Genomic DNA, 27,584 nt, shown 5'->3' with positions numbered 1-27,584 from the left:
GTTAAAGATGCGGAGAGAGAGAGAGAGAGAGAGAGAGAGAGAGCTTTAAGAAAGATTTTCAAAATAGGAGGAATCAGGAAAAATTAGGGAGTGTTTGTGAGATGGAAGGAAAAGGAATTAGAAAAAATAGGAATTCACATCCTTGTATATAGAAGCTTTGGTGTTTTAGCAATGTTATGTTTTTTTTGTAGTATGTGGCTAAGCCTAGTCCCATCATTGTTGCCACGTTATTGAAGCCTGGTAGTGGTAGCATTTGGAGTGTATGTGTTGTGTGTTTCTTATAAACATAAGACGGTTGCATTGAGGAGACTTCTTGATCTTAATAAGTCATTCATGTGGAATTGTGATGATCGTGTGTTAAAGCTTTGTAATGTTTTTTAGTTGTTGTTTTCTTTTGCTAGGTCTATTTGGTCGAATGCCCACTTGGAGTCGTTGGTAATCTTGAAAGTTCTTGTAGAATGTTTGGGTCAACTTTAATGTTTTTTTTTTCTAGTTTGGATAGAAAGTAAAGATTTTATGGGTCATGGATGCATGACAGAGCATGTATGCAAGTCCATGTCTTTTGATTCCTGCAGGGTCAAAGGCAAGTGACTCCATGGTAAGTCCTTGCGATTGGTGGATTGTTCTGGCAGCTGCAGGTTGGATTGAAAATTGTGTTCTCGTGATTGTGTTGAGGTGGTTGTTTTCAACTAGAAACTCTCAAACAATTTGCATAGTTGGTGTCCATTATGTTGTTTATTGTTGCTATCCTACAAGTGTTATTTTTTATAGCTAGCTTTTGCACCTATGTTGTTGTCAATTGTCATTGACATCGAGATTACTTGAACATATTTCAATGATCATACCGAGATTTAGGTGGAGTTCATTGTGGAGTCCAAAGGTTTTTTGGGGGTCTTCTGGGATCAGTATTGTTTTGTTGTAGCTTTTTTGTCTAACATCAGTTGCTATAAGTATGTGTGGCCAGCCGGGTAGGTTGCTAAATACAGATTCATTGTGTTTGTTTTTTGTCGAGTTTGTGAAAAACAAATGTGGTACGTTGTCTTTGTTTGATGGGTACTTTAAGTGTGCAATGTTGAGACTGTCAATGTATGTATCAGTTTGTGTCCCTATATGGGATCCTGTTGAGTACTTCCAAGCACCTTGGGTTTTATTAGCACATTGGTTGTTTTAATTTGGAGTAGTGGATGTGCAATCTCCAAAAAGAGCCCAGCATTGATGTTGTATATGATTGCGCAGAGAAGATCCAAGAGCATTTTATTGGACTCGTCTGGCACAATTCCTTGCAAAGCAAGATATCAGTGCCACAAAAGGGCTCATCATGGTTATAATTTATTTCTCGCATGCACATGTCAGCTGCTGCAAGGAAAGTATTCAATCCGACTAGTGAAATTTCATCAATCATCACCAGTTCAACATTTTGATATTGCGCAAACAAAATTTATAGCTTGCTTGTTGAGAGACTTGTGTATGTGCTTGTTACTAAAGTTAAGTGTAGAGTTGCATGTATCGTATTTCCACCAATTGTTCTCGTTGCTACCTTGCCAGTATATGCCAATAGCAGGGCTTTTGGGAGCTCGACATTTGTTGTTTCTTTTTTTGAATAGTAACATGGCAGTGCATTATTGTCATTGCAACAAAAGTTTTTTCGCAGGCCCCTGCATTTCTTGATATGAATAAGCCAAAGCAGCTCTTTGGCTGAATGTGTTTCTTTAGTAGAATGTCATCTACGAGCAATTGTTGCTCACTGTTCATTTTCCTTAACATCATGTAATATGATTCATTTGATATAGTTGTTTGTTTGCATCGTTGGAGGTTGTAGAGATTGCTTTTTTCCTTGTGTGGTTCCATCTCATATGCGAGGTCGATTTGGTCTGTTGATTGTATGGACACTTCGTTGCTGGAAGTTATGGAAGTGTCTGAATTGCCAATGTTTGATGTAGCTAGATGTGTTTGAGTTCTTTGAAATATTACTTGGTTCTCATCAATGGTTTGTCGATGGTGTTTGTACATGTGTTTCCAAGTTTTGAAGTCATTGGTTAGTGAGTGTTCAATGGAATGGAATCGTAAATAAAGAAGGCAGAGTTCCTTGTAGTGGTTCTTGGGGTCTTTCATTGCATTGTAATTGTTAAAGCGTGTTATTCATTCACACTTTCTCTTCTTTGTGCTTCGTCTTTCAACTGTGTAGTTGCTTGCAAAAGAAGACAAGTAGGTATTTTGAAGGACTTGTTCTCTATCTTTGTACTTTGTGATTATACCATCAAAGAAGATGTCTGTGATTTCTGGATGGCGGTGTTCTAGTTGGGTGCGGCACTTTAAGAGTAGTGTACCGTTGTCATACGAACTTGTGTTTATGTATATATATTCTCTTGTTGTGCTTGTCAGTGGGAGTGAGAGGCATAGGTGCATGGCTTGTTGCATGCTCATGTGCTGTGTGTTCAAGATTGCATTGCCAACTTTTCAAACTTTTCGGACACAATCATCTGTGGGAGTGCCTTATTCGAAACTCTGTATGATTGCATTTTTTACTGCATCGTTGGTTTCCTTGTCCATTTTTGTGATATATAAAGTGCAGTAAGAGGATGCACCGTGAGGGTTCAGAGTGAACTAGACATTAGTGTTTGCTCCCCAAAGTTTTGTCAAAGCTAGGTTGAAGTTGTTTGTGTAGATGTCCTTCGGTTGTCTTTCCAAAAAGATTTTGGGTTGTGAAATGCTGCTTCCTAGCGTGTGCTTGTACTCATTGTCATAGATCTTTTTTGAAGGAATGCATCAAAATCTAATTCCATGTTTATTTGTTCTTACAACGCTTGCATAACCACCTTGAAATTTCTTTTGTAAGGCATTGCATTGAGCTTGTCGGGTAGCGGCTCCAAAATTTTTGTATATTGCATTGGTGGCCTTGGAAACCCAAACCGGAATTGTTTTCCTTTTTTTCGCATGTTGTCTAGTGTCTATGCATTTGCAAATCGTTTTGTGTGTTTTTGAGTTTTGTGTTATCTATTGTGATGTATGTGGCAATGAAGATTTGACACGATATTGTGATGTATGTGGCAATGAAGTTTTGACACGATATTGTCATCACAAGTTCCATAAATGGGGGCCTCATTTATCCAAATCAAACCATGGTCGTGTTGGCTACCCCTGTTTTGAAACTCCGTTACAAAGAAAAAATCAAGTATTGCTCTTAATATAGTATTGTCTTGGCATAATAATGTTTTCAAAGCTTTGAATTTATATAAGTACATAGTACTAAGCTGTTGTAATGGGGTCTGATTTGATGAGTTTATGGATGTTGCAATGGCCTTGGTTTGTATCTTGCCCGGCCTTATTTTCTTGTGTCATGAAGGCATTTCAATAGTGGCTCCCATCATTTTTCACTTGCAGACAATGCCACAAAGAATGTAGGCGGGCCAAGTTGTTTGACCATCGCAAAAAGGTTGATTTTCAGGCATTGTTTGTAGTCCGCCGATGTCCTTAAACAAACAAGGTCACGGTATACAATTTTGGATTGTAACAGTTTCTCAATGTTTGTGTCTACTATTGCTGTCTTTGCTTGAAAGGATGCCCCCTGCAATTGACCTTTTCACATGTGTACCCAAGTTGATGATAGTACCTATTACACCAATACCTTCATGGTTTTGAAGAATAAGTTTTCGATTGATTACAAACCTTTTGTCTTCATTTAGTAGTTTCCATTTTGCTATTTCTTGATAACTTGTTTGGTTCAGTATGTCGTATGTATGAGCGTGCCCATAGAACAGAGTTGGGAAATGGCAATTCCTCATAGTGTTTGTCCTTGAAAAGGCCAAGAGGGGAAAAGCCTTGGGATGGGGCAAGAACTATTGGCTTATCTTCAAAGTCAATAACTTGCTAGCTTGTGTAAATGCCATGGACCAGCGTATCTGTTTTAAAATCTGTCTATATGTGTCTTGTCGTGTATTTGGACTTTCTTGTTCCTCATGCGATGAAGTTATCGCATGTGCTCCAACCAATCAATATTGATTCTGACATTGTTTTTTTGGTAGAGCGGGCTGCCCAACATTTCTTGCAGTGCTTGCATTGTCAATGTTGGGTGCATTAAACCACGGATGTGATTATGGTCATAATGCAAACGACACTTGATTGCAACCATTATTGTTACGCTATCACTTATAAATCTCAGGAGGACTTGTTGTGCCCTATCGACATCTACGAACACATTGATCATGCTACCATGGAGACCAAGTTGTCCTTCATACATTAATTGCCTGATTTGTGCAAAAGGTATTCTCATGGAAATGAGACGTTCCTCAATTTTGCTAACATGCGCATCCTCATTTTTGAAAACTTGGGTATCTTGTTCAGGAGGAGTTGGCCATAGCATAATGAGCACATTCGAAAACTTGTTGGAGGTATTGGGATAACTACACTTTCTTCTTGCACGAAGCGTTGAAGGTTGGTGTTGACATGTTTTAACTTTGAGCTAAAAGTTGGGCATCCACAACGAGAGCATGCGGTACTTGCTGTGTCATTGATTTTTGCAAGGTATGTTGCCATTGCTTTGTTAGTGGCACTGTTGCGTTTCAAAGAGTTTGGTCCTTTCAAGGTAGGAGCATGGCACCCTGTTTGACAGGGTTGATGGGGACACATTGTGGTCCTTGGAAACACAAGATTGTGTTGTTTCCCTTAGTTGGTGTACTTGAGTGGTACATTGTTATTTTGACCTTATAAATCTTATTGCATGTTCCTTCAAGAGTGTGTTTATTGGTCGGATAATGGCCCTTGTAGAGGTTTGTAATTGCTTTTGCTGGGAAGTCCATTTGTTGTTGCAGAAGCTGGATCAAGCACGCCTCCTCGTCTCCTGTCCAAATGTTGAATGTGCGCTTCTTCTGTATTTGTATGAGTGGAGCAATTGTGGCAGGGCATGTTGATTCGCTTATGAGTAATGTGCAGCTATTTTTGGAGTGGGGGCTATGTAATTTCTGTGCTTGGGTGACTGATTGACCATCATATGTGAGGACAGAGAGGGAGTGTTTGAAAGAGGCATGTAGTGTTCCAAGGCAACTGAAGACCAATGGACGACAAGAGGCAGCATTTTGAAATGCATTCATTGCAGCATCATTCAGAACATCCATCTGGTGCCCTTCTTCATAAGGGAATTGTGGTGTTTGCAATATTGTGTCCTCATCCTGGTCCAACCTCATGGTGTTTTCTTTAAGCATGGCAAACATTTTGTTGTAACCATACGTAGGATAGAAAGATATCAAGCAAGTAAGGAAGTCAGTGTTTGTCGTCTCGCTGGTTTTTTATTTATAAACTCTTCATTCCATTCAACATTGTAAGAACCCAAGTCAATTTCTGAATCCATGAAGAAGGCAATTGGCTCTTTTGGAATTTAGTATAGGTCCGTAAGGTTCAAATCGAACAACGTGACATGCATGTACGTCGATAGTGCATTGTGTGTACGTATTGTGGCTCTAAGTATGAGGAAAAAAGAAGTGCATTGAATTGATATAAAAAAATAAGCTTTTTATTTTACAAAGTGTATATATAAATTTTGAATAACTGTAGAATTTACAATGGAGGGGAACTCTTTTTTGGGGTTTTTTTGGTCGCACAATCTAGTGATGAGGGCAAACATATGTACAATGAAAAGGAACGACAGGATGAAAAATGTTCAAAGTGGGGGGTAGGCAAAGTAGGTTGGACCACATTTACAACACAACGGCCATGTACAATGGAAAAGTATGTGGCAACTATGGCTGAACTACACACTCTCTCTGAACGTAGTAACAAATCCTGAACTGTTAATTGTGAATTCCCTTGTGGATCTTTTCTTGAGCAGCATGGATCATGTCGTAAAGACACTATGGTTGTGGAACTCCAAGAACAGACAATCAAGTCCAAGGGCTTCATTCACATGGGGGCCACAAACTTGAGCAGCAACTTGTGAACTGTCATGTAAGACAACACAAGCTTTCAAACAAGGCACCTACGAAATGTTTTGGGCACAGTCGCAATTGTAGCAATATGGTCGCACAAGATCTCGGCGGACTCGAGTCCCACCACAAGTGTCACAATGGTACTCAACAAGAGGGTTGTTGAGGTTGATGAAATGCAAAACACGTATCACCTGTTACAAAAGAGTACATGATTATTGCAAGTGTGTTTTATAAAGTGTTATAAGTTCATGCCAAGGAAGGATCCTAGGCCTTCTTCCCATAGACTAATTGAGAAACCTTGCGTGTGAATGCATCACACAATGTCATTTGGAGGTTTCCTTTATGAACTGCACCCAAGATGGTAAAATTGAACACTCCCAAAGCATGCCTCGCACGCATGTATGAAATGTTTTTGGCAATGTACATGCCCTCATTGACAAACTCTCCTGTCCGCAACAAAAGAAAGTTGCCACAAAGCAATAACAGTGCTTGGATAAAGAAATGGATAATATCAATTGCCATTGGGCTATGTTGATTCTTCAAGTGTTTGATCCTCACCATTGCACGATCCTCAGAATTTGGCCCGTTTGCACGATAATTATCTGGTTGGTTGGAGGCCCATCAAGATCCGCTTTGACAATGACAAAAGCCACTGTATCGATAAATGATACAAATGATGCCCTCAAATTCTCCATCTGATTGACTGCCCAGGGGCATGTACCTCCGTATGACATTGTCTGGGACAAAAGAAATGGCCCCATCGGATGGTTCACCTTACACAACTGTTGTTGTTGCATCAACACGTGGAGAAAATGATGACGTCCCTCCTTCAATAGGAACTCTCTTTGTAATGGTTAGACCGTCTATTCTATGGAACTCATCAACTTGGAAGAGGCGAAGCCACCCCTTATAGATTACCCCGTGCACTTGCCCATGCCTGGTGAAGTCAAGAGCATGGGCAATGCATGCATGCAAAAATATAGCGCAACGGAGCACCTGAAGATCTTGCAAGATCAAACCGACAACTCACAAGGAAGAGTACGAGCGAATTGCGGGAGCTTCTGGACTAGTACTCTTGTGCTATGAGAAAGATTGAGCAGAAGCTCATAGAGGAAGAAGGTGCTGGAGCTGGCCAGGCAGGAGGATGCCGTAGGCAATCAATGTCAGACACGTGGTAGCACGTCGTTGCGCACTTCCCATGCAAGCTGCCAACCGCCTTGCTGGGCATGGCAGCGTGGCTAGGAAACCCAAGCCAAAGGTAAGACACGTGGCAGCAAATCGTCGTGCAACTCCCATGCAAGCTGCCAACCCCCTTCTTGCACGTGGCAGTGCGGGAAAAAACCTAGTTTTGCGTCTCATTGCCTCGCCTTCAATTAGGCCTCCCCGTGGCGCCAAAAAGATTCCTCCATGTGCTAAGTCCCTTAGATAGAGCTTGGAAGGTGCACCCACATGGCGATAGCTCATAATGTGGGTTATTAACCATGGTGATATGAAAGCTTTTGGACAAATGGAGTTGAGAGAATGGTTTCAGAGTTTGCCAAGGCCCTGAGATTCAAGTGTAACGTCTCTGTTAGCCACGAGCAGAAGCTCAAAATCAAGAGTTGCCTCGTACAAAAAATTCTCAGGGAGGATCCAAGTAATTCCTTTACACGAGATCTCGGGCAAGCACGCTTGACGGAGCCTCTGCTTCAGCTGAGCGGACTTGCCCATTCCCCAGACACCGATACTTACGCCTCACTCTTGCGGGATTGCGGGCATGCAAATGCTCTCGCACAGGGCAGGCGTATCCATGACCACATTATCAAAAGCCTCGGTGCCACGGACAGATTCCTTGGAAACCTTCTTATCCAAATGTATGGCAAGTGCCGGATTCTGGAAGATGCACTTTCAGTGTTCGACAGAATGGAAGCCACACGGAATGTGTTCTCCTGGACTATCATGATCGGAGCGTATACCCTGCATGGCCGTAGTGTGCAGGCCCTCCACCTCTATCGGCAGATGCAGGAGGAAGGGGTCAAACCTGACAAAGTCACCTACATTAGTGCTCTTAGTGCATGCTCCACTGTTGCAAACCTTGAGCAGGGTAAGGAGCTTCATGAGAGCATAGTAGAAAGTGGGTTCCTTGCGGATGCAGTTGTGCAAAACGCCCTTCTTAATATGTACAGCAAATGTGGGAGTCTGGAAAATGCACAAGAACTTTTTGATAGTATGAATCGGCAGTATGTTGTTTCATGGAATTCCATGATTACAGCATACATCGACCATGGGCAGTGCGCAGATTCCCTCCAGCTATATCAACAAATGTTAGAGGAAGGGATGAAACCGGATAGGGTCACTTTCATCAATATTCTTTCAGCCTGTTCTAGTTTGGCAGCTTTACCACATGGTAAACAGATTCACGTTGTCATTATAGATCGTGGATTTCAGCTAGACGTTGTGGTGGGAACTTCCCTTATCAATATGTATGGCAAGTGCGGGAGTGTGCTGGATGCATGGAAGGTGTTTGACAATTTGCATGACCGGGATGTGGTCTCATGGAACTCCATGATAGCAACATACGCCCAGCATGGGTATAGCAAGGAGGCATATGAACTTTACTACAAACTGCAGGAGAAAGGAATGAAGCCAAACGGGGTCACATTTGTCAGCATTCTTTGTGCGTGTACTAGTTTGGCAGACCTAGCACAGGGTAAGGAGATACATGCTAGCATTCAAAAATCGGGATTTGAGTCTAATTTGATTGTGGGGACCGCTCTTCTGCACATGTATGGTAAGTGTGGGAAGCTCGAGGATGCAAGCAAGATATTTTACAAGTTGCATGAGCGAAATGTGGTCTCATGGACGGCTATGATTGCAGCATATGCGCACCATGGGCAGGCGCAAGAGGCCCTTTATCTTTATCGACAAATGATGAGGGAAGGGTTGAGACCAAATACTGTAACCTTTGTCATTGTTCTTGGTGCATCTTGTCAGCTGATGGACCTAGCACAAGGTAAGGAGATTCATGAAAATATCATTGACGGTGGATTTGAGTCGGATGTCCTTGTTGGGACTGCTCTTATCAACACGTATGGCAAGTTTGGGGAGGTCGGGGAGGCAAGGCGGGTGTTTGACAAACTATATTTTCGAAATGTGTTCTCTTGGACAGCCATGATTGCAGCCTACGCCCAGCATGGCCAATTCAAGGAGTCCATCCTCTTGTATGAGTTAATGCAAGATGAAGGGGTGAAACCAGACAAGTACTGTTTCATCAATGCTCTTGTGGCATGCTCTAGTCTGGCAGTCCTACCACAGGGCAAGGAGATCCATATGACTATAGTGAATAGTGCCTTGGAGTCAGATGTCACTGTGGGAACTGCCCTTATAAACATGTATGGCAAGTGCGGAAGTCTGGAAGATGCATGGAGGGTCCTTCAGAATATTTGTAGTCGCAATGTTTTGTCATGGACTGCCTTGATTGCGGCATATGCCCATGCTGGGCATGCAAAGAAGGCGCTCCTCCTTTTCCAGCAAATGCAGATGGAAGATGTAAAGCCAGATGGAATAACCTTCCTTAGTGTTCTGTGTGCATGCAGCCATGCAGGCTTGGTGGATGAGGGTTGGTGTTACTTTGGCTCAATGAAGGAAGATCACAGTATCAAACCCACATTAGAGCACTATGCATGCATGGTTGACCTCATTGGTCGGTCTGGCAGGCTGGAGGAGGCAGAGAGCTTCATCCTTGAGATGCCAGTGGAACCGGATGTTATTGTGTGGAGGACTTTGCTGGGTGCATGCAGGCTCCATGGTGATGTTGATCGGGGGAAGTGGGCAGCAGAGAATATTGTTCAATTGGACCCACAGATAACTGCACCTTATGTGCTGCTCTCGAACATGTATGCTGCAGATGTGAGGCAAGATGTTGTAGCAAAACTGACAAAAGTTATGATGGATAAGTGTGAAGCAGCAGCTTGGCAGCATTTGAAGGAAGGCCAAGAAGACAATTCTTGGATGTACAGCAGTTGGTGAACCAGATTCGATTTAGGAAATTCCTGCAACAGTGTGGAAGTTTTGTCCCTTGCGCATGATTGAAGTGCCCCTTTACTATGGAGGAAGAGCTGAAACAGAAATTGATTTCTAGTGATTAGAAGCTGCCAGAGCTGCGTGTGCTCGATGCATGTTTGCCAAATGCTTGACGGTCTCTTGTCGACATTCTGTGTGCATGTAGTGATTTGGTGGACATAGCATAAGGACATACATGCAGGCTTTCAAAAGTCTGTATTTCGGTCAAATTTGATTGAGGGGACTGTTCTTGTTGCACGTGTGGTGTTGGCAGCTGGTAAACACAAGCAGGGTATTTCACTAGTTTCATGAGCAAAAAGTGGTCTCATGGACGGCTATAAATACAGCATAAGTGTTGGCAGAATTGAGACCAAATTCCATGATCTTTACCATTGTTCTTGGTCCATCTTGTCACCTCATGGCTCTTGCACAAGATAAAGGAGATTCATGCAGACATATTGCTGGTGGATTGGAGTAGGAGGTTTTTGTTGGGACTGCTGTTATTAATATGTATGGTAGGTTTGGAAAGATGGGGTGGCAAATCAAGTCCTGCATCTCCTCAATATTAATGGCCCATCAAAGACACCATTATTGACTTGATGATACTAAATACCATCAAATGACCATGTATTGCTATCTATGCTTACTAATTTCGTGTTCAGGTATAGCCCAAAAGGAAAAAGTAAGAAGTCAAAATCAGGAAGATGCCACCATAAATGATCCCCGGCAGTCACTGTTGAAAGGCAATTCAACGTTGAATCGGTCTCCAGATTAATAAGGGTATTTTATAAATCATTCCCCATTTTACAATAAAACATATTCTTGCAAGACCGCTAGCCACTTGGAAAAATGGCCCAAAGACTAAACCTTTGCTTGGCTTGACCATCACTTTAAAATGAAAATAAAGTATCTACCAAGCACATAAGGCTTAAAATTTACAATGAAGAAAAACAAGGAGAAGGCATGCTTATCCTCCACACCCCATCAGTAGATGATACTTCTGAGCCCTCTATTCAAATCCCAACTTTCCATTCGTGCGTCCTTGTGCGGCAACACAAGGCTTCCAACACCAAATTCAACAAAGGCTTAAATGCAACAAAGGGAGCTTATATTTGCAAAATAGGAGAGTTACAAGAGTGGGATGCGTTGCTATTTCAAGAGTTGGAGCTTAACTATCCTCTCCCCCTCTCAAGAGCTGGAGGCCCTCTTCAAGCCTTGCAGAAAGTTATTAGCTGACACTAAGTGTTTCTCTGTGAGACTTCTCTTAGCTTTGAAAGACGTAAGGGACTGTTAAAGAATAATTGTTTGATAGCTCTTGCCGAAAACGTTGCAAATTTCATAAGCTAGAAATTGCAATCACGCACAAAATGCAGCAAAGCACGATAATTCAATCCAGGGTTTTTTTCCCTACGATTCTGGTAATGGGATAATAAAATGTTGCAACCAGCCCCCCCCTCCGCCCCCTTCTTTCTCTCTCATTAATGTAAGACAACATTGTGTGGGCATCAGAACATGAAGCTTTTAGTGCAATACAACTATAGTGGGGTTATACATTGCTGCAGCCAACCTGTCTCGTACTCATGAAACTTTTAGTGCAATGAACTTTTAGTGGGTAATACACTACTGCAACCAACCTCTCATGCACTCTGTCTGAATGAACTGAGGTAGGACAACTTTGTATGGGCATGATACACATGAAGCTTTTAGTGCAATAGAACTTTCTTCGTCACAAAGAATCCTAGGTTGGATCCCTCCTACTGAAAAAGAGTACATGAGAGTACACATCAGAGCCAAATGCCCTAACAAATTGCAGCTGTGGCTGTATACTCTCAGCCTCTCGAGGAAGTGTTATTGCTACTCCAAAAGACTTGAGCTAGCTGGAAAAATCCAGTGGTAGACCTACATGTCTCTCCATCTTTTGCCAAATCTGAATAACAAGAGCCTCTAAGTTTGACCTCTCGTGCTCTACCATAAAGTCCCCTTATGTATAATATATTCTCTTAGCATGTTTTTGATGTGTGGTTCTATCTATTGGTTCATTGCTCTCATTACAAGAAGCTACATATGTAAGAGGATGGATAGTGGTATATGAAGCTCCCAAGTCTTGCCTATGTTGCTTGCTATCCGCATCTCCCCTGCTTTTCTAACTTGTATCCATATGAGTTACAGCTCTATTTTGAAATTCCAGGGAAGCTGATCTACCTAGTGAAGCTGAGGCATAAAGATGTCTTTCCCGTATCACCAGACTTGAGAAATAGTGGAGCAAGCCCAAGTTTCTCATCTTAAGTTGTGTTGAAATATTTCCTTTGATTGTAAGAATCAAGGCCTCATTATTTCCAATGATGATCTTGTTGGCAAATCCCTCGTAAGGTCACCATGTTGTCCATCCATCAATGACATGCCACAAGAAGATGGACTTGCAGAACCAACACCAGTACGATATCTCCTAATGTCTTTCTCAAACCTTTCAAATGAATTCAGATTTCGTGAAAACCACACATTGTAAGCATTTTTGTGCGTGGTTTGACCATAGGTGCAACCCAAGGATGTGAATCATTTGGTTACACCTAGTTTTACAATCCTGAAAATCCTCTATCATGATACTATTGCTATGCTTTTTGCATTTAACCTATATGTGACTGTGAATTTTGCAATTTGCATGTTAATTGACACAAGAGACTTTTGATTGTTTTTTATATCTCAAATTTAGACTAGATATTCTACTTACAAATAGGCATTTACCTCTTTGATTCTAGTAAAATCCATTCCTCACATACGTATGCTTTGTTATCTAGGAAATGAGGTGGTGAATGTATAGAAAATCACGTTTTGAAGCTAGTGAAGTCCCTATAATTTCACTATCCAGGGAATGAAGTTGTGAGTAAATGGGAAAATGTAGAAAAGTATTCCATTCCCTATATAAGTAATGCTTTAATTGTCATTGAAAACATGGCATTTAATGTTATTGCCTCTACTAAGTCACTTTTAAAATTTTTTGAGACTAAACCTTCCATGTGGACTCATATTTCTCTATAACCTTCACAATTGTGTAGTTGAATATTTATTTTCCAAAAACTGCACCCCCTTTTCATAAGTTAACATGTGCGTCTTTATCATTAGTATTGGATGCTGAATCATAAACTTAAAAGTCATAAAAAGGCAAATTGTTCAATTCATGTTGGGATAAAGACATCAAAAGTTTTACATGTACTAAGGGAAAACATGGTTCCTAGAGAAAATTTATCTTACATGAAGGCTTATGATTAACCTTCCCTTTGACATCATTAGTATGTGTTCTAAGTATGATAGATTAAGGAGGGCTAAATCCAATCAACTTGACATATTCCAAAAAATAGACATCATATGAAAATCTATTTTATATGATTTCTAGATGTCCATGGTTCTTGGTATTATGATCATGAAATTTATTTTGCTTAGCAATGTGCGTAAAGCTTTCTTAGTACAAACACTTTTCTTGTATTTAATAAGAATGGACTTAATTTGTGATTTTTTGAGGGAACCTTTCGTTATCAATTACACATACAATTTGCATTGAGTTCTTTGTTGAGTGAAATTGAATGTTTTGATAAACATAGCATGAAATTGTATTATGTAGAAGTCTTCTTTAAGAGTGTGCTTAAGGCCTCTTCAATTAAAACATTCTACTCTATACAAGCATTTAGTGAGAATGGATGCAATTATTTTCGTAACTTACATGCACAACTTCTTACCATGAAATGGCCATCGTTATAATTTGGCATGGAAAGGCATTGTTTCTCACGTAGAAACCTGTCATTGAATTAGTATTCTATTGTAGATTATTGAATTAATCAACAATAACTAACAAAAAGAAAGGAGAATGTTCATGTTGTTCTTGTATGGTTCCTAATGCATCATCAATTTAAGATGAATTGTTGTACCAGTGCCAGTATTAGAATTGTGTTCTTAGTTCAACTTGCTTGGCCTTCAAGAACCTTGTCATAAAATACCTTGAATATGATATGCCAAACTACTTGTTTAAACAATCGTGTACATATAGTGCCAAAAGATGGATGGAGGAATACACAATAGTATTTATTTAAAGTAGTCATAAATGAATGTTTTTATAGTATTGATAGATTCACTCTGACTTGGATGCATAAGAATAATAAACTACCAAAAAGCTAGAAACTTGCATATGGTGTGTGTGTGTTTTGTAAAATAGCTAGGTGGCATGACAAGGAGATAGTTAGAAGGGACATGGAAGAGAGCATGCATGAGTATGAACAAGTCCTTCCCCAATTTTGTATCCCCCATATACACACAATTCTTCTCATGTGAAGGATTGACACTTAAACATTATCACCTCATCACATCATGAAGACTTGATTATTCATCATACACATAGGCTGATAGATATGGAGGGTTGGTACATTAAACCTAATCCATGACATACCTATACATATTATTATCTACCAGATACCATGCACATAATTTATGTAAGGACCAAATAATTGGTCTTTTTGTACCTAATGTTAAGAATAGTGTCAATTGCGCTATTCTAAAGAAGAGTATAAGGTGCATAGGACAATCCCTAACCCTAACCCTTATCCAAAGCGGTAATGATGTATATATTCATCATCATGTTCAAAATATGAGTAGGTGTAGTTAGCCATGTTGGTTGTGCACTCCTGAAGAGAGTATTGACAATTTTGGGAGAATCCCAAGACTTTGGAAAAATGAAATAGGACCTTACGTTCTCCCATATTAGAATCCATTTCTGCTAGTTTTCTCATCTTTATTGCCCATCATCATCTTCAATCTAGCACATCAAATTTGTTAATTTGGGAATCTCTTGTTTTGCTCTTCTATTTTGCTAATTTAGAGAGCGTATCCATTATTTGTTAATCTTAGGAATTTCTTTTTTTGTTGAGAGTGGATCTTTGGTTTTGTTAATTTAGAGAATGTATCTATTGTTTAATTAATTTTAGGAATGATCAGTATTTTTTGTCTGTTTTGTTAATCTTGGGAATGAGTTATTTGTCAGATGATGCAATATTATTATCCATAATTATTCATGTAGTTTTGACACCGATAACATTTCGTGACTGTTCCTATATCCTTGAATTCATTAGAACACACTTCCAAATCTTACATTTTTCACATTTTAGAATGGCAATTTACTAAAACCACACGATCTTATAGATTCTTTCTCATTAGAAAAAGAAAGACAATTGGCTTATCTACTTAGCCAAATAAACCCAACAACAATTAAAGATCGTTGAATTGTGGTGCAATCCACAAGCTCTTGTTGACTATGTCATCGATTCATAAGTTTGCTTCTACTTTGTCAAGCACATTAGATGGAATTTTGACTTTCTTGGGATTCTTTTCTCCTTTGGTACCCAACTCCATTTAAACTACAAACAAAGGTTTTCAAAGAGTGTCTCTTTCCCATAGCTTTATGCCACCACCCTTTGGTGTCCAATGATCCTGTATATGATTCGCTTTGTATTGCATTATTGGAATGTCAATCTTACATAAAAAAACAAAACCACAATGGCTTTGATATCTAATGAGTTTAAATTAGACTTTGCATAGGTAGCCATCAATAAACCCTTTGAAGTTTAGAGCTTGTGTCATAAAGAAAAGGCACAGGGCTTGAGCTTGTGCACTCATTGAGCTATAGTGAGAATGTGACTTGCCCTCAACTACCCAAAAGAATGACTAAACAATGCAACAATATCTTTATGGATATGACCAACGATTAAGAAACCCATCTCTATCCTTTAAAAATAATCACCTTGTAATCAATATAGGTATGCAAAAACATATCTATTTTTGTTCTTTGACCCATAGCTATTTGATTGCAACATGACACATGGTGTTATCTTTTGAAACTTGAAGTGGATATATCTGATGTACTTAATGTATTTATTGAGCATATGGATTTGATTAGTCATCCAATGATAGATGAATGTTTAGGGACATCCTTGAGGTTACACAATTGAGAAGCCAACATAAAGTATTTATGTATTTATTGAGCATACGGATTTGATTAGTCATCCAATGATAGATGAATGTTTAGGGACATCCTTGAGGTTACACAATTGAGAAGCCAACAAAAAGTATTTAAAGCACCATGCACAAGATCACCATATTGAGGCCTCTCTCTCTCTCTCTCTCTCTCTCTCTCTCTCGCTTAGCATATGGACATTCTATAGCATGGCCGGAGGCTTGATTTCAAATTTGTATTGTGTTTGAGGCCCTTCCTTCTAAAAGGACACAAGGTTGGTTTTAAAATAAATCCAAGGAATTTTCCTAACTAAGAGGCATTGGTGGAAGTGTATCCTTGAGAAGATACATCTTAGCTACTCTCCTTCAAAAAGGCGATGTTTACCAAGATCAATTTTAAAACTAAGCTTGGGGATCCCTAAAAGGAAGGTGCATTTGAACTTATTTTTAAGAAGACCATGGCTCACTTTGCCTTACTCCAAAAAGATGGTGCTACCAAGATTGGCTTTAAACCTAATATTGGGTTGATACCCTCAGCTTCTTAAAGGACTCAAGATCTATTTTATAACCATTGTTATAGCACTCCCTTCTTACAAGGGAGAGCCTTGGTCATGGAGGAGGGCAATTAAGATTGGTTCTAAGTGACTCCTCTCTTTTGGAAGGTAAGGGCGTTAGGCAAGGTGGGGGATACCCAAGTTTCTTTGAAAAGCTGCTATGGGTGGCTCCTCTTCCTAGTATGTGTATGGCCTCAAGCAAGGTCGAGGAGACCAAAGATCGATTTCAAAGCTCATCCACCCAAGGTCAGTTTTAAAACTGACCTTGGTGGATCCTCTCTTTCGGAAGGGGAGGGCCTTGTCAAGAGCAAGGCCACGAAATTGACCATACACCCAAGGTCAACATGATACCCGAAATCGGCTTTAAAATTGAGCTGGGTGACTCCTCTCTTTTGGAAGGTGAGGGCCTCACCCAAGGTGGATAATGCCTAAGACTTTTTAAGACCTATCTTCATAGACTTTTAATTAATTACTTGATCTGCCCCCCCCCCCTTTCAATTAAACGCATTAACCTAGTCTTACAACCCCTCAATCTCCAAGTCAACGCCTCTGCACATCAATCTCCATCAATCTCCGCATATATGCCTCTTGTGCCCCCGACTCTGCGCCTCTCCCTGCATCCTGCGCCTCTCAGCTTCTTCTTCCACTCCTGCACATCTCCCCCACTCCTACACCTCTCCCTCCCTCAACTGCTCTCATCTTCTTCTTCCCTCTCTCCACTACAGCCTCCCCTCCCTCTCCCCTCCCCTCCTATTCCTCCTGCGGGAGGTTGGGCTGCTCTTTATAGCAGCCAACAGAACTTTTTGGAGACCAGAAGCTGCCCACGAAGTTAATACCCTTCTCTCAAATCTTTTGGGAATTTGCGCAATGGAATAAGGCTTTCACTGGTCTTTTTACAGCCATACAGGACATGACAGGCCCCCATTTCGTCTCCCCTCCATGACACTGACAAGAATAAACAGCAGCAAAAACAGCAGCAAATCAGGACCAAGGTGAAAACCAAACAGATAGAAGAGGGGCACAGGAAAGAATGGTAAAGGAGACCAAAGAGAGAGGAAAAAAAATCAGCAGACCAAGCAGAAAAGACAGCAGGATGCCATAGGCAACCTACATAATAGGAAAACACGCAGTGGGCTTCAGCCCAACAGCACTGCCTTGCAGAAGCCCATAGCCTTAAAGTCTACTATGGCATCCACCTCAGCATCAGCTTTGATGGTCCCCTCTGGTCTGAGCCTTGCTACCACAATGCCCCCATTTTTCCCACCTTCCTCGGGCAACAGGATCAGATTTTTTATCTGCAGCAGGCAGTGAGAGCTACGATTGGAGCTAGCAGAAGTAAAGGCCCGACTTCACATCTTGGAAGGGCCTGGTAAGCAGGCAGTAATTGATGAGGCTGTAAAATCTTGTAAGGATTCCACCCCTACCCCGCAGCTAGTCTCTACAGTCAAAGATCTTGTTCACACTGAAGTACAAACTGCCAGGAAGGAAGTGTTTGTGGAAGTGGACAACAAAGACTCTGAGTCTTAAACTGATGTACGGCTGTTTACTCTCCAGAATATCATGTAGGTACTCTAAATAATTGGGATTGCTTTTTGCACTCCTTGGGAGCTGCCATGTGCCCTCCCTAAAGCAGATGTACTAGAGGGTTTCTTGCTGTCCCATAGACCTTTTGGTCTCCAGTGGACGTTAATAGACTTTCTTTCTTTCTTTCTTTCTTTCTCCTCTCAGCCAGCCACCCTTCTTGCCTGCCTATCACTAGGATTTCTGCTGCTCCCCCCTCCATGTCTCCCCTTCCCTTCAACCTTTCTTCTACTTTCATCTCTCTCCAACTATCCCCAATACCCCTCACCCAGCCCTCTTTTATGACCCCACTTTGCACTGCTAGTCCCCCCTCCTCTCACACTCAGCCCTCTGCTCCCCTTTTCTATACCTACCATCCACAGCAGCCCCTAGCCCCCACAGATATCCTGGAGCAGATCCTCATGGAGGTTCATGATCTCCGTGCACTAGCGAGGCCAAGCAGGATAGATATAACCTCAAACAAGAGATTATACAGCTCCGTAAGGGGCTCACTGACATACGCCACCAGGTGAAGAGAGCCCCCGCGGGGGGCGGGGGGGTGCAACCAGATATTGAAGGAGCGGCTAGCCACCATACAGTCAGCTATCAAGGTGCAAGGCTCTCTCAGCATCAAATGTTGTTGAGGGGGCATGGCGCACAGGCTGCGATCCTACTCGAGATCAGTCTCTGGTGGTCATTCGCTTTAGAAACACCCAGGAGGGGCAGACCCACTGCCTTAAAGGCCGAGCGCCACAGGGCCCTATAAGGGGCTGCTCCAGCCACAGCAGGGGGCAAATGTGAGGCCAAGGTGTGGGCGGGGTGCCAGACAACCTTTCCCTCCCAATAATTATCTGCCATTTCAAGGAACGCTCCTTTGGCAAGTCAGGTGTCCGCTTGATCAGAACGCAGCCATAGGCAAGTACTTGCTGATTCGTAAGTTGAATCATGCTTCATCCTCTTAAATATGTCTCTAATAAAGCTAAGCTTTCCTTAGTGCTCTCAAAAGCAACACAAAAGCTATGGCGTTCCTTGAAGCCATGGCTTTAAGCTTAAATCTTTTTTTACTGCTTCCTGGAAATCGTGAGGGTCCTTGATCCTCTTTAGCATAAGAGATCAATTAACAAGATAAAAGTTCTCAAAGTGACAATGACCGAAAAGACCTAACCACTCATGGAGAGAAGGCTTCATTCCACCATGATTCTTCGCGCAAAGATTTTCTTTAATACCACTCAGACGACCCCTTCCTAAAGTCTTCTACCAAGATCATATTCACCAAATAATGAGCTAGGAACCAAACCACTAAGTGCACAATCTAGAGCTCACCACCCACCCAAGCACTCGAGGTCACAGGGGAGACACATGGCCTGACTCTAGATCACACCTACACCCCCAAGTCGAGTAAAACTGACTGCAAATGTTTCCTTTTTTAATAAGGAACAGATGTTATGGCATAATGCTGATTGGTATAAAGAGTTTCTAAACCCTGGAACTCCTTCTAAACCCTGGAACCTCCTTCTGAACCTTGGATCCTCCTTCTTACCCTGGACTCCTTCTAAACCCTGGAACCTCCTTCTAAACCCTGGAACTCCTTCTGAACCCTGGAACCTCCTCCTAACCCTTAAACTCCTCCTAAACCCTACAACCCCCTTTAATTAAAAGATTATATTCCAGCAGCCTGAATCCTTAAAAGATGCAGTGGGGTTTAGATATGAGCAAGGAAAAAAGTACTTGGATTAACAAATTACGTCCAAAAAACAAAAGGGTAGGAGGTCCTGTGAGATATCATTCCCATGATCCTTTTTCTTCTGAAAGAGGAGATTTGGTGAGTGTGTGGGTTATACATAAGTCAGCATCGACAGCCCACATATGGGAATCGGGATACTAAGGAGCCTTGGGAGAGCGACTTAATGTAGATCTTGACTCTGTTTTCAGGATCACCAGAAGGCAGCTTTATAAAGCGGCTGCATTCTTGAACACATGGTGCCACATATGCACACAAGATTGCCACTAGACAAGACCGAGACAGTGCAGCCACGCTTACAACCGATCTAGACATGCTAAAGAACAATCAGTCTTCAAACCAAAACCACATATTAAGAAAGAGTTCTATCTTTCAGCCAAAATGTTTGAGCCTAATTAGTTTGATCAGCATTAATTATTCTCAGGATCCACATTCAACTTCAGTTCAGCTGCAGGTTTGGGCACTGTCCCATATCCTCATTCATGCTTTGATTGCAAGTTGGAAAGTTGCGCTGCACGTGCCAACTCCAGCATGGACGGCTGATAGAAGCAAGAATGGTGCTGCATTTTCTGGTTCAAGTCTACACACAAAGTTAGCAGCATGTTCTCCTCGCTGGATATCAAAATGCATCCTACATGCACCCAGCAAGGTCGTCCATGATGTTGCGGTTGGTCGAAATGGCATCATCTTGATCAAGACCTCCATGTGTTCAAGCCATCCTGCACGCCCAAGGAGGTCTATCATACAGTTATAATGCTCCAAATTTGGCTTGATGCCATGATCTTTATCCATGGAAACAAAGTAATGCCAGCCCAAATCCACCAGACCAGCATGGGTGCATGCAGAGAGTAGGCTCACAAAGGTGACTTCATTAGGAATCACACCTTTGGGCTGCATCTGTTCAAAAAGTGAAACAGCTTCTTTGGCATGCCCATGCTGCGCATAAGCTGCAATCATGGCATTCCATGACACAGCATTTCGGTCGAGCATTTCATCAAATTCCTCTCGGGCATCTATGAGGTTGCCACACTTTGCATACATGTTCACTAGAGCTGTCCACAGCACTACACCTGACTCAATATTACTGCCCATCATGTAGGCATGCATACGCTTGCCTTCTGCGAGGGCTCCCAGCATGGCACACATAGAAAGCAGAGTGATGAATGTCACACTGTTTGGTATCATACCTTCCAGCTGCAATTGTTGGAAAAGTTGAAGGGCGTTGCTACCCTGCTCTTTGCGTGCATAGATTGCCATCATTGCATTCCTAGACACCAGGTTGGGATTGGCCAAGTTTTCAGATGTCCTTTGAGCATCCTCTAGGCTCCCACATTTGCCATACAAATTGACAAGGGCATTAGCTAAAACGACCTCTGATTCAAATCCATTAAAGCGTAGGAGAGTGTGCATTCGTTTGCCCTCATCTTGGGCCGCCTGGCTAGCACACGCATCAAGCAGGCTGACAAATGTGACTTCACTTGGTATCGCCCCTTCCACCAGCATTTGTCGATAAAGGCTGAGCGCCTTTGTTGTATGCCCATGGTGGGAATACGCTGATATCATGGCATTCCATGAGACCACATTTCGCTCAGGGAGTTGATCAAACAATATCCGAGCGTCCATCAGACTGGCACATTTGCCGTACATGGTGACAAGCGCCGTTCCCACAAATACGTCGGATTCAAATCCGCTGTTTATAATTAAAACGTGTATCTGCTGCCCTTCAGTCAAAGCCACTCGGTTGTCACAGGCGGAAAGAGTGATTACGAAGCTGATCCTGTTTGGCATCGCCATCTCCAATTGCATTTGTCGAAAAAGTTTCACGGCTTCCAATCCCTGCCCATGCTGCACATACGCTCTCAGCAGGTAATTCCACGACAACAGATTGCGTCTGTACATTCCAGCAAAGACAGAACGTGCGTCCTTCAGACCTCCAAAGTCGCCATACATCTGGATGAGCAGATTTCCCAAGAACACGTTTCGCTCCCAGCCACTTTTGATTATGCACGCGTGGACATGTCTGCCCTTTGACAACGCATTTGCCCTCGTACATTCCCGTAAGAGAGAAGCACAGGCACGAACACCGAGATGGGTCATCTGATCCGGCCATGATCCGCGAAACCCGTAAACTTCTCCAAGCTTGTAATCGACGTAAGTCCTTCTGTTGTGATATAAACCATGGATGCTTATTGAGATTGTGCAACAACGTGAAAGACAAGCCCTCTCAGCCAATTTCTCGTCCTCTCGAGCTTCCCAAGGAACGTAAGGTCGCTGAAAACGTCGTGCACGAGATTCCATCGAAGAAGCACAGCATTGGCAAGGCCTGTGCGATGGCAATTGTCTTCCAATGGCCTCCCTCTCGATGGGCTTTCCAAATGCAGAGCAATAGCAAGGCGTGTGCCATGGCAGTTCCTCTGTGTGTCCTCCGATGGCCTGCCTTTCGATCGGCTTTCCAGCTGCCTTGCGAGAACCATGGAGTTTTTAGTTCAAGTATGACTTCCCTCTTCAGACATGAAATATACAGAAACCTTGCATCTATGAACCTCCCAACATGTTTTGTACATATTTTAGATTTAACATCTTTCAATCTCTTAAGCTTTATCATTTGCTCTCAAAAATGTTTTCTTTCAACTCTTGGACTCCATGCCGTTTTTAGGTGTATCCTTACCTCTTAAATTTTTTTGCCTACCCTCTGGGTAGCCTTAGCAATTGTTCTCATTTTGTAAAGCAGAAGTTCTGAATTTTTAATATTAATTTGCTTCTAAAATAGGTGTGAGGCTTTGATTGGCTCCCGTCAAGTGGGAGTTAAGTGCGCTAATGGAGTTTGGCATTGAGCATTCAAGATTTAGGGCCCCTCGTTTTTGTTGTCATTCCATCCCTCTCTCCATTCACTACCTCCTTTGTTTAACATTTTGGGCAGGCCTTATGAATGACAAAAGTCATTCAATTCTTTCACTTGTTAAATTAATAAATGATCAATCATAAAAGGGCACCCTAGGCACAGTAAAGCCAAATATCCTCGAAGGAGATTTGAGCCTCTTACATTTGTTAAATTAATAAAATAATAAATAATAAAAGGACAACCCTAGGCACAAGGGCCTAAGGCACAACAAAGCTAAGTATCGTAACGTGGGAAACTCGTGTCAATCAACCATGTGTAAATTGTAAGGGCTAGGTCTAAAGAGACTTTGTAAGCAATTGCTTACGGTTATAGACATGTGCTGAATAAATCAATCAACATCCTCTCTTAGAGGACGCTTTTCGTTTCGGCATTCTTTGCGTTGTTCTTTCTCTCACCTCTCGTTCATTCTCTGTGGATTCTTCTATTTGTTCATGTTACGTTTTTTGGTGGAGACGCCAGGTAGAGAAAGTGATATGGACAGAATGGAACATGACACAAAACGACAGCAGCAAGCCACATGTATATATCTTCATCAAGCGACCCAGAAAATGATTTTGGTCAAATTTTTAGATCATGACCCAAACAAAGGTTGGAAACATAAATTGAGCGTGAGGACAAATTGGCTACGTTAATGTTTGATTGCATTAACTCGGATAATAAAGTTCCTAAGATTTTTAGAGTAAACTAGAAACCCCCTCCATGTTGATGGCGCTCTCCCTGATCACTAGAAATGCCCTCCATGCTGATGGTGCTCTCCTTGATCATTTTGATAATCTTGCAGAGTATCATGAGTGGTCAGAATAACAAAAAGCTGAGGAGATTAAGCGTGCACTCCAAGCACTCGCAGCAGCATGGTACCATCGGTTAGATGGTCAAGTTCCTGTTTTACCATTGATCCTACCACTTTCCTCTCAGAATCCGACGCCTATGGAGATTGATTGTGTTCACAATGCTCAATTGAATGGTAAACCTCTAATGAGAAAGCAATATAATGATCAACAAAGGCTACCAGCAGACCAAGATCCACAAGGCCATCCTCGAAGTTTCTTCTGCAACAAATATGGGCACGTCAAACACTATTGTCGGCAATTTTTGGCAACACGGGGTTCTTCTACACAACTGCAAAATTCAAAAGTGTCAAATGAATCCTCCTTGGTCTCGAGAAAATACTAATTGGGACCATTTCGGGAGTGAGTGCCCTTGTGATGCGAAAAACTCTTAGGCCATCTATGGCATTTGTTGTAGCAGCTCAATATAATCAGCCCCCAATTATGGTTTTGGTCGATTTAGGAAGTTCTCTCACCATTGTTCACACAAGAAGTTTGTAGATCAATTTCAACTACCGCAATATTCTTTTCCTATTAAAAATGTTCTTTTTGGAGATGCACAGAGATCAATTACACCTTATTGTGGATGTCATGTACCGGTTACATTTGGATCTCACAAGTTTGTCATCCAATCAACGGTTTTGCAGCATCAAATTTTTCCTTTAACAATTGGTTGTGATTGGTTGGAAGCTCATAGAGCTCGACTTGATTTTTCCAATAGATCATTGTTGCTACCAGGTGTTCCACCGATTGCATGGGTATCTTCACGACGGTTCTCAAAGCAGGTGTCAGTTGTGCTAGGATTGTTCAAGATGTTTGGGTCCATGCAAAATTTAATCACTTTACTGGCAAAATAGCCACAAAAATTTTCACATGGTAATCCAACAGTGACGGTAGCAGTAGTGGCCCATGAAAATCCGACTGGTGATACACGTCCTGTGAATGCAGCACTCAGAAGACGATCTCCAGAATAAGTTAAGGAGATCCGAAAACAAGTTCAACTTATGCTCAAAGAAAAAATCATTTGCCATTCAAAAAGTCCGTGGGCATGTAAGCCCCACTTGGTGCACAAGACATATAATTCTTTCAGATTCTGTGTTGATTTTACCCTTTGAATAAAGTGACAGTTAGGGATGAATATCCATTGCCGCCCATTGGTGACATTCTGGATTCATTAGCAAATTCACAGTATTTCACTTCTTTGGACTTGAAGTTCGGGTATTGGCAAATTCTAATGAAGGAAGATTATAAGTGTAAAATTGCTTTTTGTACACCATTTGGGCTTTATGACTTAATGTAATGGCTTTCGGGATGTCAAATGCCTCAAGTTCATTTCAAAGGCTCATGAATTTTGTGCTCCATGATTTGATTGTGCAAGGAAAGGTTCTTGTGTACCTTGATGATGTGTTAATTCACATGGTAACATTGGAGGAGCATTTGATAGTGTTGGAGCAGGTGTTTTAGCTTCTCAAGAAATTCAACTTGAGGTTGAATAAATCCAAATGCCATTTCACACAAACACAATTGAAGTATCTTGGGTTTATTGTTTCCAAGGCTGGAGTTCAACTGACCCAACGAAAGTCCAAGCATTGAATGATTTTCCAGTTCTTTAGACTTCAAAGCAGTTGCATCAATTTTTAGGAATGTTAGGGTACAAGTCATGATTTATTTCGAAATTGGCTTCTTTGATAGTTCCTTTGTGTAAATTATTGCATTCTAATCGCCCTTTTAAGTGGTTACCTGAACACACTGAAGAAAGATGCATTATTGAGGTATCCTGATTTTTTGAAGCCATTCTTGATCAGGAAGGATGCTTTAGATCATGGGTTGGGAGTGGTACTCATGTAGCAAAATGAACAAGGCGATTGGCGCCTAATCAATTATGCAAGCAAGACGGTAACAAATGTGCAGACAAATTATTCCGTCACAGAATGGGATTGTTTGGTAGTCGCTTGGGCAACACAAAGTTCCATGATTATGTTCAAGGTGCAAAGTTTTACTTATAGACAGATCATGTGGCTTTGGTCAATTTACTAATGAAAAAACAGGTTCAGGGCCATTTGGTGCGATGGATTTTACTCTTGCAGGATTATGAGTTTGTCATTACTTATAGGCTAGGGAAATTCAATCAAGTTGTTGATGCTTTATTCGGAGTCCATTTTTAGTATGTTCAAGTAACACCAATTCACAAGTCCACTTCATCCAGACTGCAACCTGTTACGGTATCCTCGAGGGGATTTGAACCCCGTAGTCGCTTGGGAGGGGCACAAGTAGCACCTTGAAAATTTTGAAATCCCAACTTTTATGATTTGTTGAGGAAAAGGTCTTCTATGAATACTTGGGTCCAAGGTAGTTTATATGTGTGCTAGCACCTATTATTAAAAATATTAAAATAATAAACCAATGAAAGGGGGATATTACCCTAGGGAATGCCCTATGCACAAGGGGCCAAGGCACAACAAAGGTAGGTATCCCCGAGGAGATTCAAACCACCTAGTCATCACTAAGGTGAGCATATGTGGCACTAGATGAGGCATCCTGACATGGAGGTGGTTTGTATGGTTTGGAGTGTTTCAATGGAGAAGTTGACCATGTCATTGATGAATGGAAGCAAGGGGTGTCTACGGTGCTAGAATTGGTAGGAGTCAGAGTCTCAGCAGTACAGAGGTTGGGCTTGGGTAGGCCCTTTTTTGAGGAAGAGAGGAGATTGGCCTTGTATTCTATGGAGAATGAGAAGTCCCCAAGCCTTGATGGTTTGACAAAGGAATTTTATGTGGCATTCTGGGATCTTGTGAAGGGGGATTTGGTTGAAATGGTTAATGATGCAAGGAAGAGAGGTGCATTGTCTATGGATGTAAATGAGGGCCTAGTTAAGTTGTTCCCCAAAAGGCATAATCGAGTTAAGGTTAGTGATTGGAGGCCTATAACAATGTTGAATACATCATATAAAATATTTGCCAAAGCATTATCTATGAGAATCCAAGAAGTGTGAATGGATGTAGTGGATAAAGAGCAAATGAGATTCATAAAGGATAGGGTTATATTTGAGAATGTCCTTAATGTGTCAGTAGGAGTGGATCAGACATGTGCTTTAGGAGAAAAATGTGTGTTGTTTGGATTTCATTTAGATAAAGCATGTGATCGCACAGGGTGGGAATTTATTAGTTAAGTGTTCAGAAGATTGGGGTTTGGGGATGGATGTGTGACGTTGGTAGAGATGTTATTCCGAGATGCTTTAGCACTAGTGTGTCATCTCAATGGTGGTGTGATGGGTTGATTCATGCTACATAGGTCTGTGAGACAAGGGTATCTCGTGGCACCTTTATTCTTTATGGTGTGCACAATCCTGTTAATGTTGATGGTGAATAAAGGAGTGGCAGAGGGAAAGATTGCTGGGTTACATTTGCCTTCAGGTCAGCAATTGTGTATCTAGCTATTTGTAGATGATATGGTTGCATTCTTGGATCGGGTCAAAGTAAGGAATTTAATTGAGATCTTGAAGGAGTTCTATCTTGCTTCAGGTTCAATATGTAGTTGGTCGAAATCTTTTGGGGTGAGGATGGATTCGGGTAGCATGTCAGATCAAGAGTCTGATATGCCTATAAATTGGGTGGAGCAAGGAGTGATTATCTGGTCCTTTGGTGCCTCACTTGGTGTGGGAGTCGGCTTGAAGGAGAAATTTGATTGGTTTTTAACCAAACTGAAGGAGAAGTTTAGGGGGTTGTTTAGGCTCCCTCTAGGATGGAATACAAGGTTGATATTGAGTCAGCATGTGTTGTTGACAACAATGGTGTATATTGTTTCGATGTGGCACTTTAGGAAGTTACATTGGGCTGACAATGGAGACAATGCTGCAAAAATTTATGTGGGTTGAGGAGGGGAGAAAAAGGTTGCACTATGTGTCATGGAAGTTGCTGAAGACACTTAAAATGAAGGGTGGATTGGGGATTTCAAATATGAGGATGCGGAATATGGATTTCCTTGGGAAGTGGTTGCTCAAGTGGTGAGAGGAATTGATCCTTGGTGTGAGTGTGTCTCCTCATTCAT

The 27,584-nt window shown here is 41.6% G+C and overlaps 2 protein-coding genes across 2 annotated transcripts; one reads left to right on the top strand and one right to left on the bottom strand.

Moving 5' to 3' along the window:
- Positions 1–7,439: 7,439 nt before the first annotated feature.
- On the top strand, positions 7,440–9,926 carry LOC147881292 (pentatricopeptide repeat-containing protein At5g27110-like). The gene has a single exon (XM_087402367.1). The coding sequence runs from the start codon at positions 7,440–7,442 to the stop codon at positions 9,924–9,926; it is 2,487 nt and encodes an 828-aa protein (XP_087258493.1).
- Positions 9,927–19,829: 9,903 nt separating this feature from the next.
- On the bottom strand, positions 19,830–22,346 carry LOC147881291 (pentatricopeptide repeat-containing protein At2g13600-like). Its single transcript, XM_087369868.1, has 2 exons — positions 20,693–22,346; positions 19,830–20,527 (listed from the first exon to the last, which is right to left on the bottom strand). Exons 1-2 carry the CDS (start codon positions 22,104–22,106, stop codon positions 20,289–20,291), a joined length of 1,653 nt encoding a protein of 550 aa, XP_087225994.1. The 5' UTR covers positions 22,107–22,346; the 3' UTR covers positions 19,830–20,288.
- Between the last annotated feature and the right edge of the window lie 5,238 nt (positions 22,347–27,584).

The sequence above is a fragment of the Dipteris shenzhenensis genome, chromosome 31 (genome assembly GCF_047967505.1).
Source record: "Dipteris shenzhenensis isolate YYH24624 ecotype China chromosome 31, Dip_SZ_1.0, whole genome shotgun sequence".
In the NCBI taxonomy this organism is placed as follows: domain Eukaryota; kingdom Viridiplantae; phylum Streptophyta; class Polypodiopsida; order Gleicheniales; family Dipteridaceae; genus Dipteris; species Dipteris shenzhenensis.
This window is presented reverse-complemented; position numbering and strand designations above follow the sequence as displayed.

What these genes read in the sequence shown, in the direction of transcription:
- LOC147881291 (XM_087369868.1), bottom strand. Translation starts at nt 22,106, where the DNA reads ATGGAATCTCGTGCACGACGTTTTCAGCGACCTTACGTTCCTTGGGAA. An exon ending in TGAACAGATGCAGCCCAAAG is followed by an intron (nt 20,528 to 20,692) that starts GTGTGATTCCTA and finishes TTGGGCGTGCAG; the next exon opens with GATGGCTTGAACACATGGAG.
- LOC147881292 (XM_087402367.1), top strand. Translation starts at nt 7,440, where the DNA reads ATGGTTTCAGAGTTTGCCAAGGCCCTGAGATTCAAGTGTAACGTCTCT.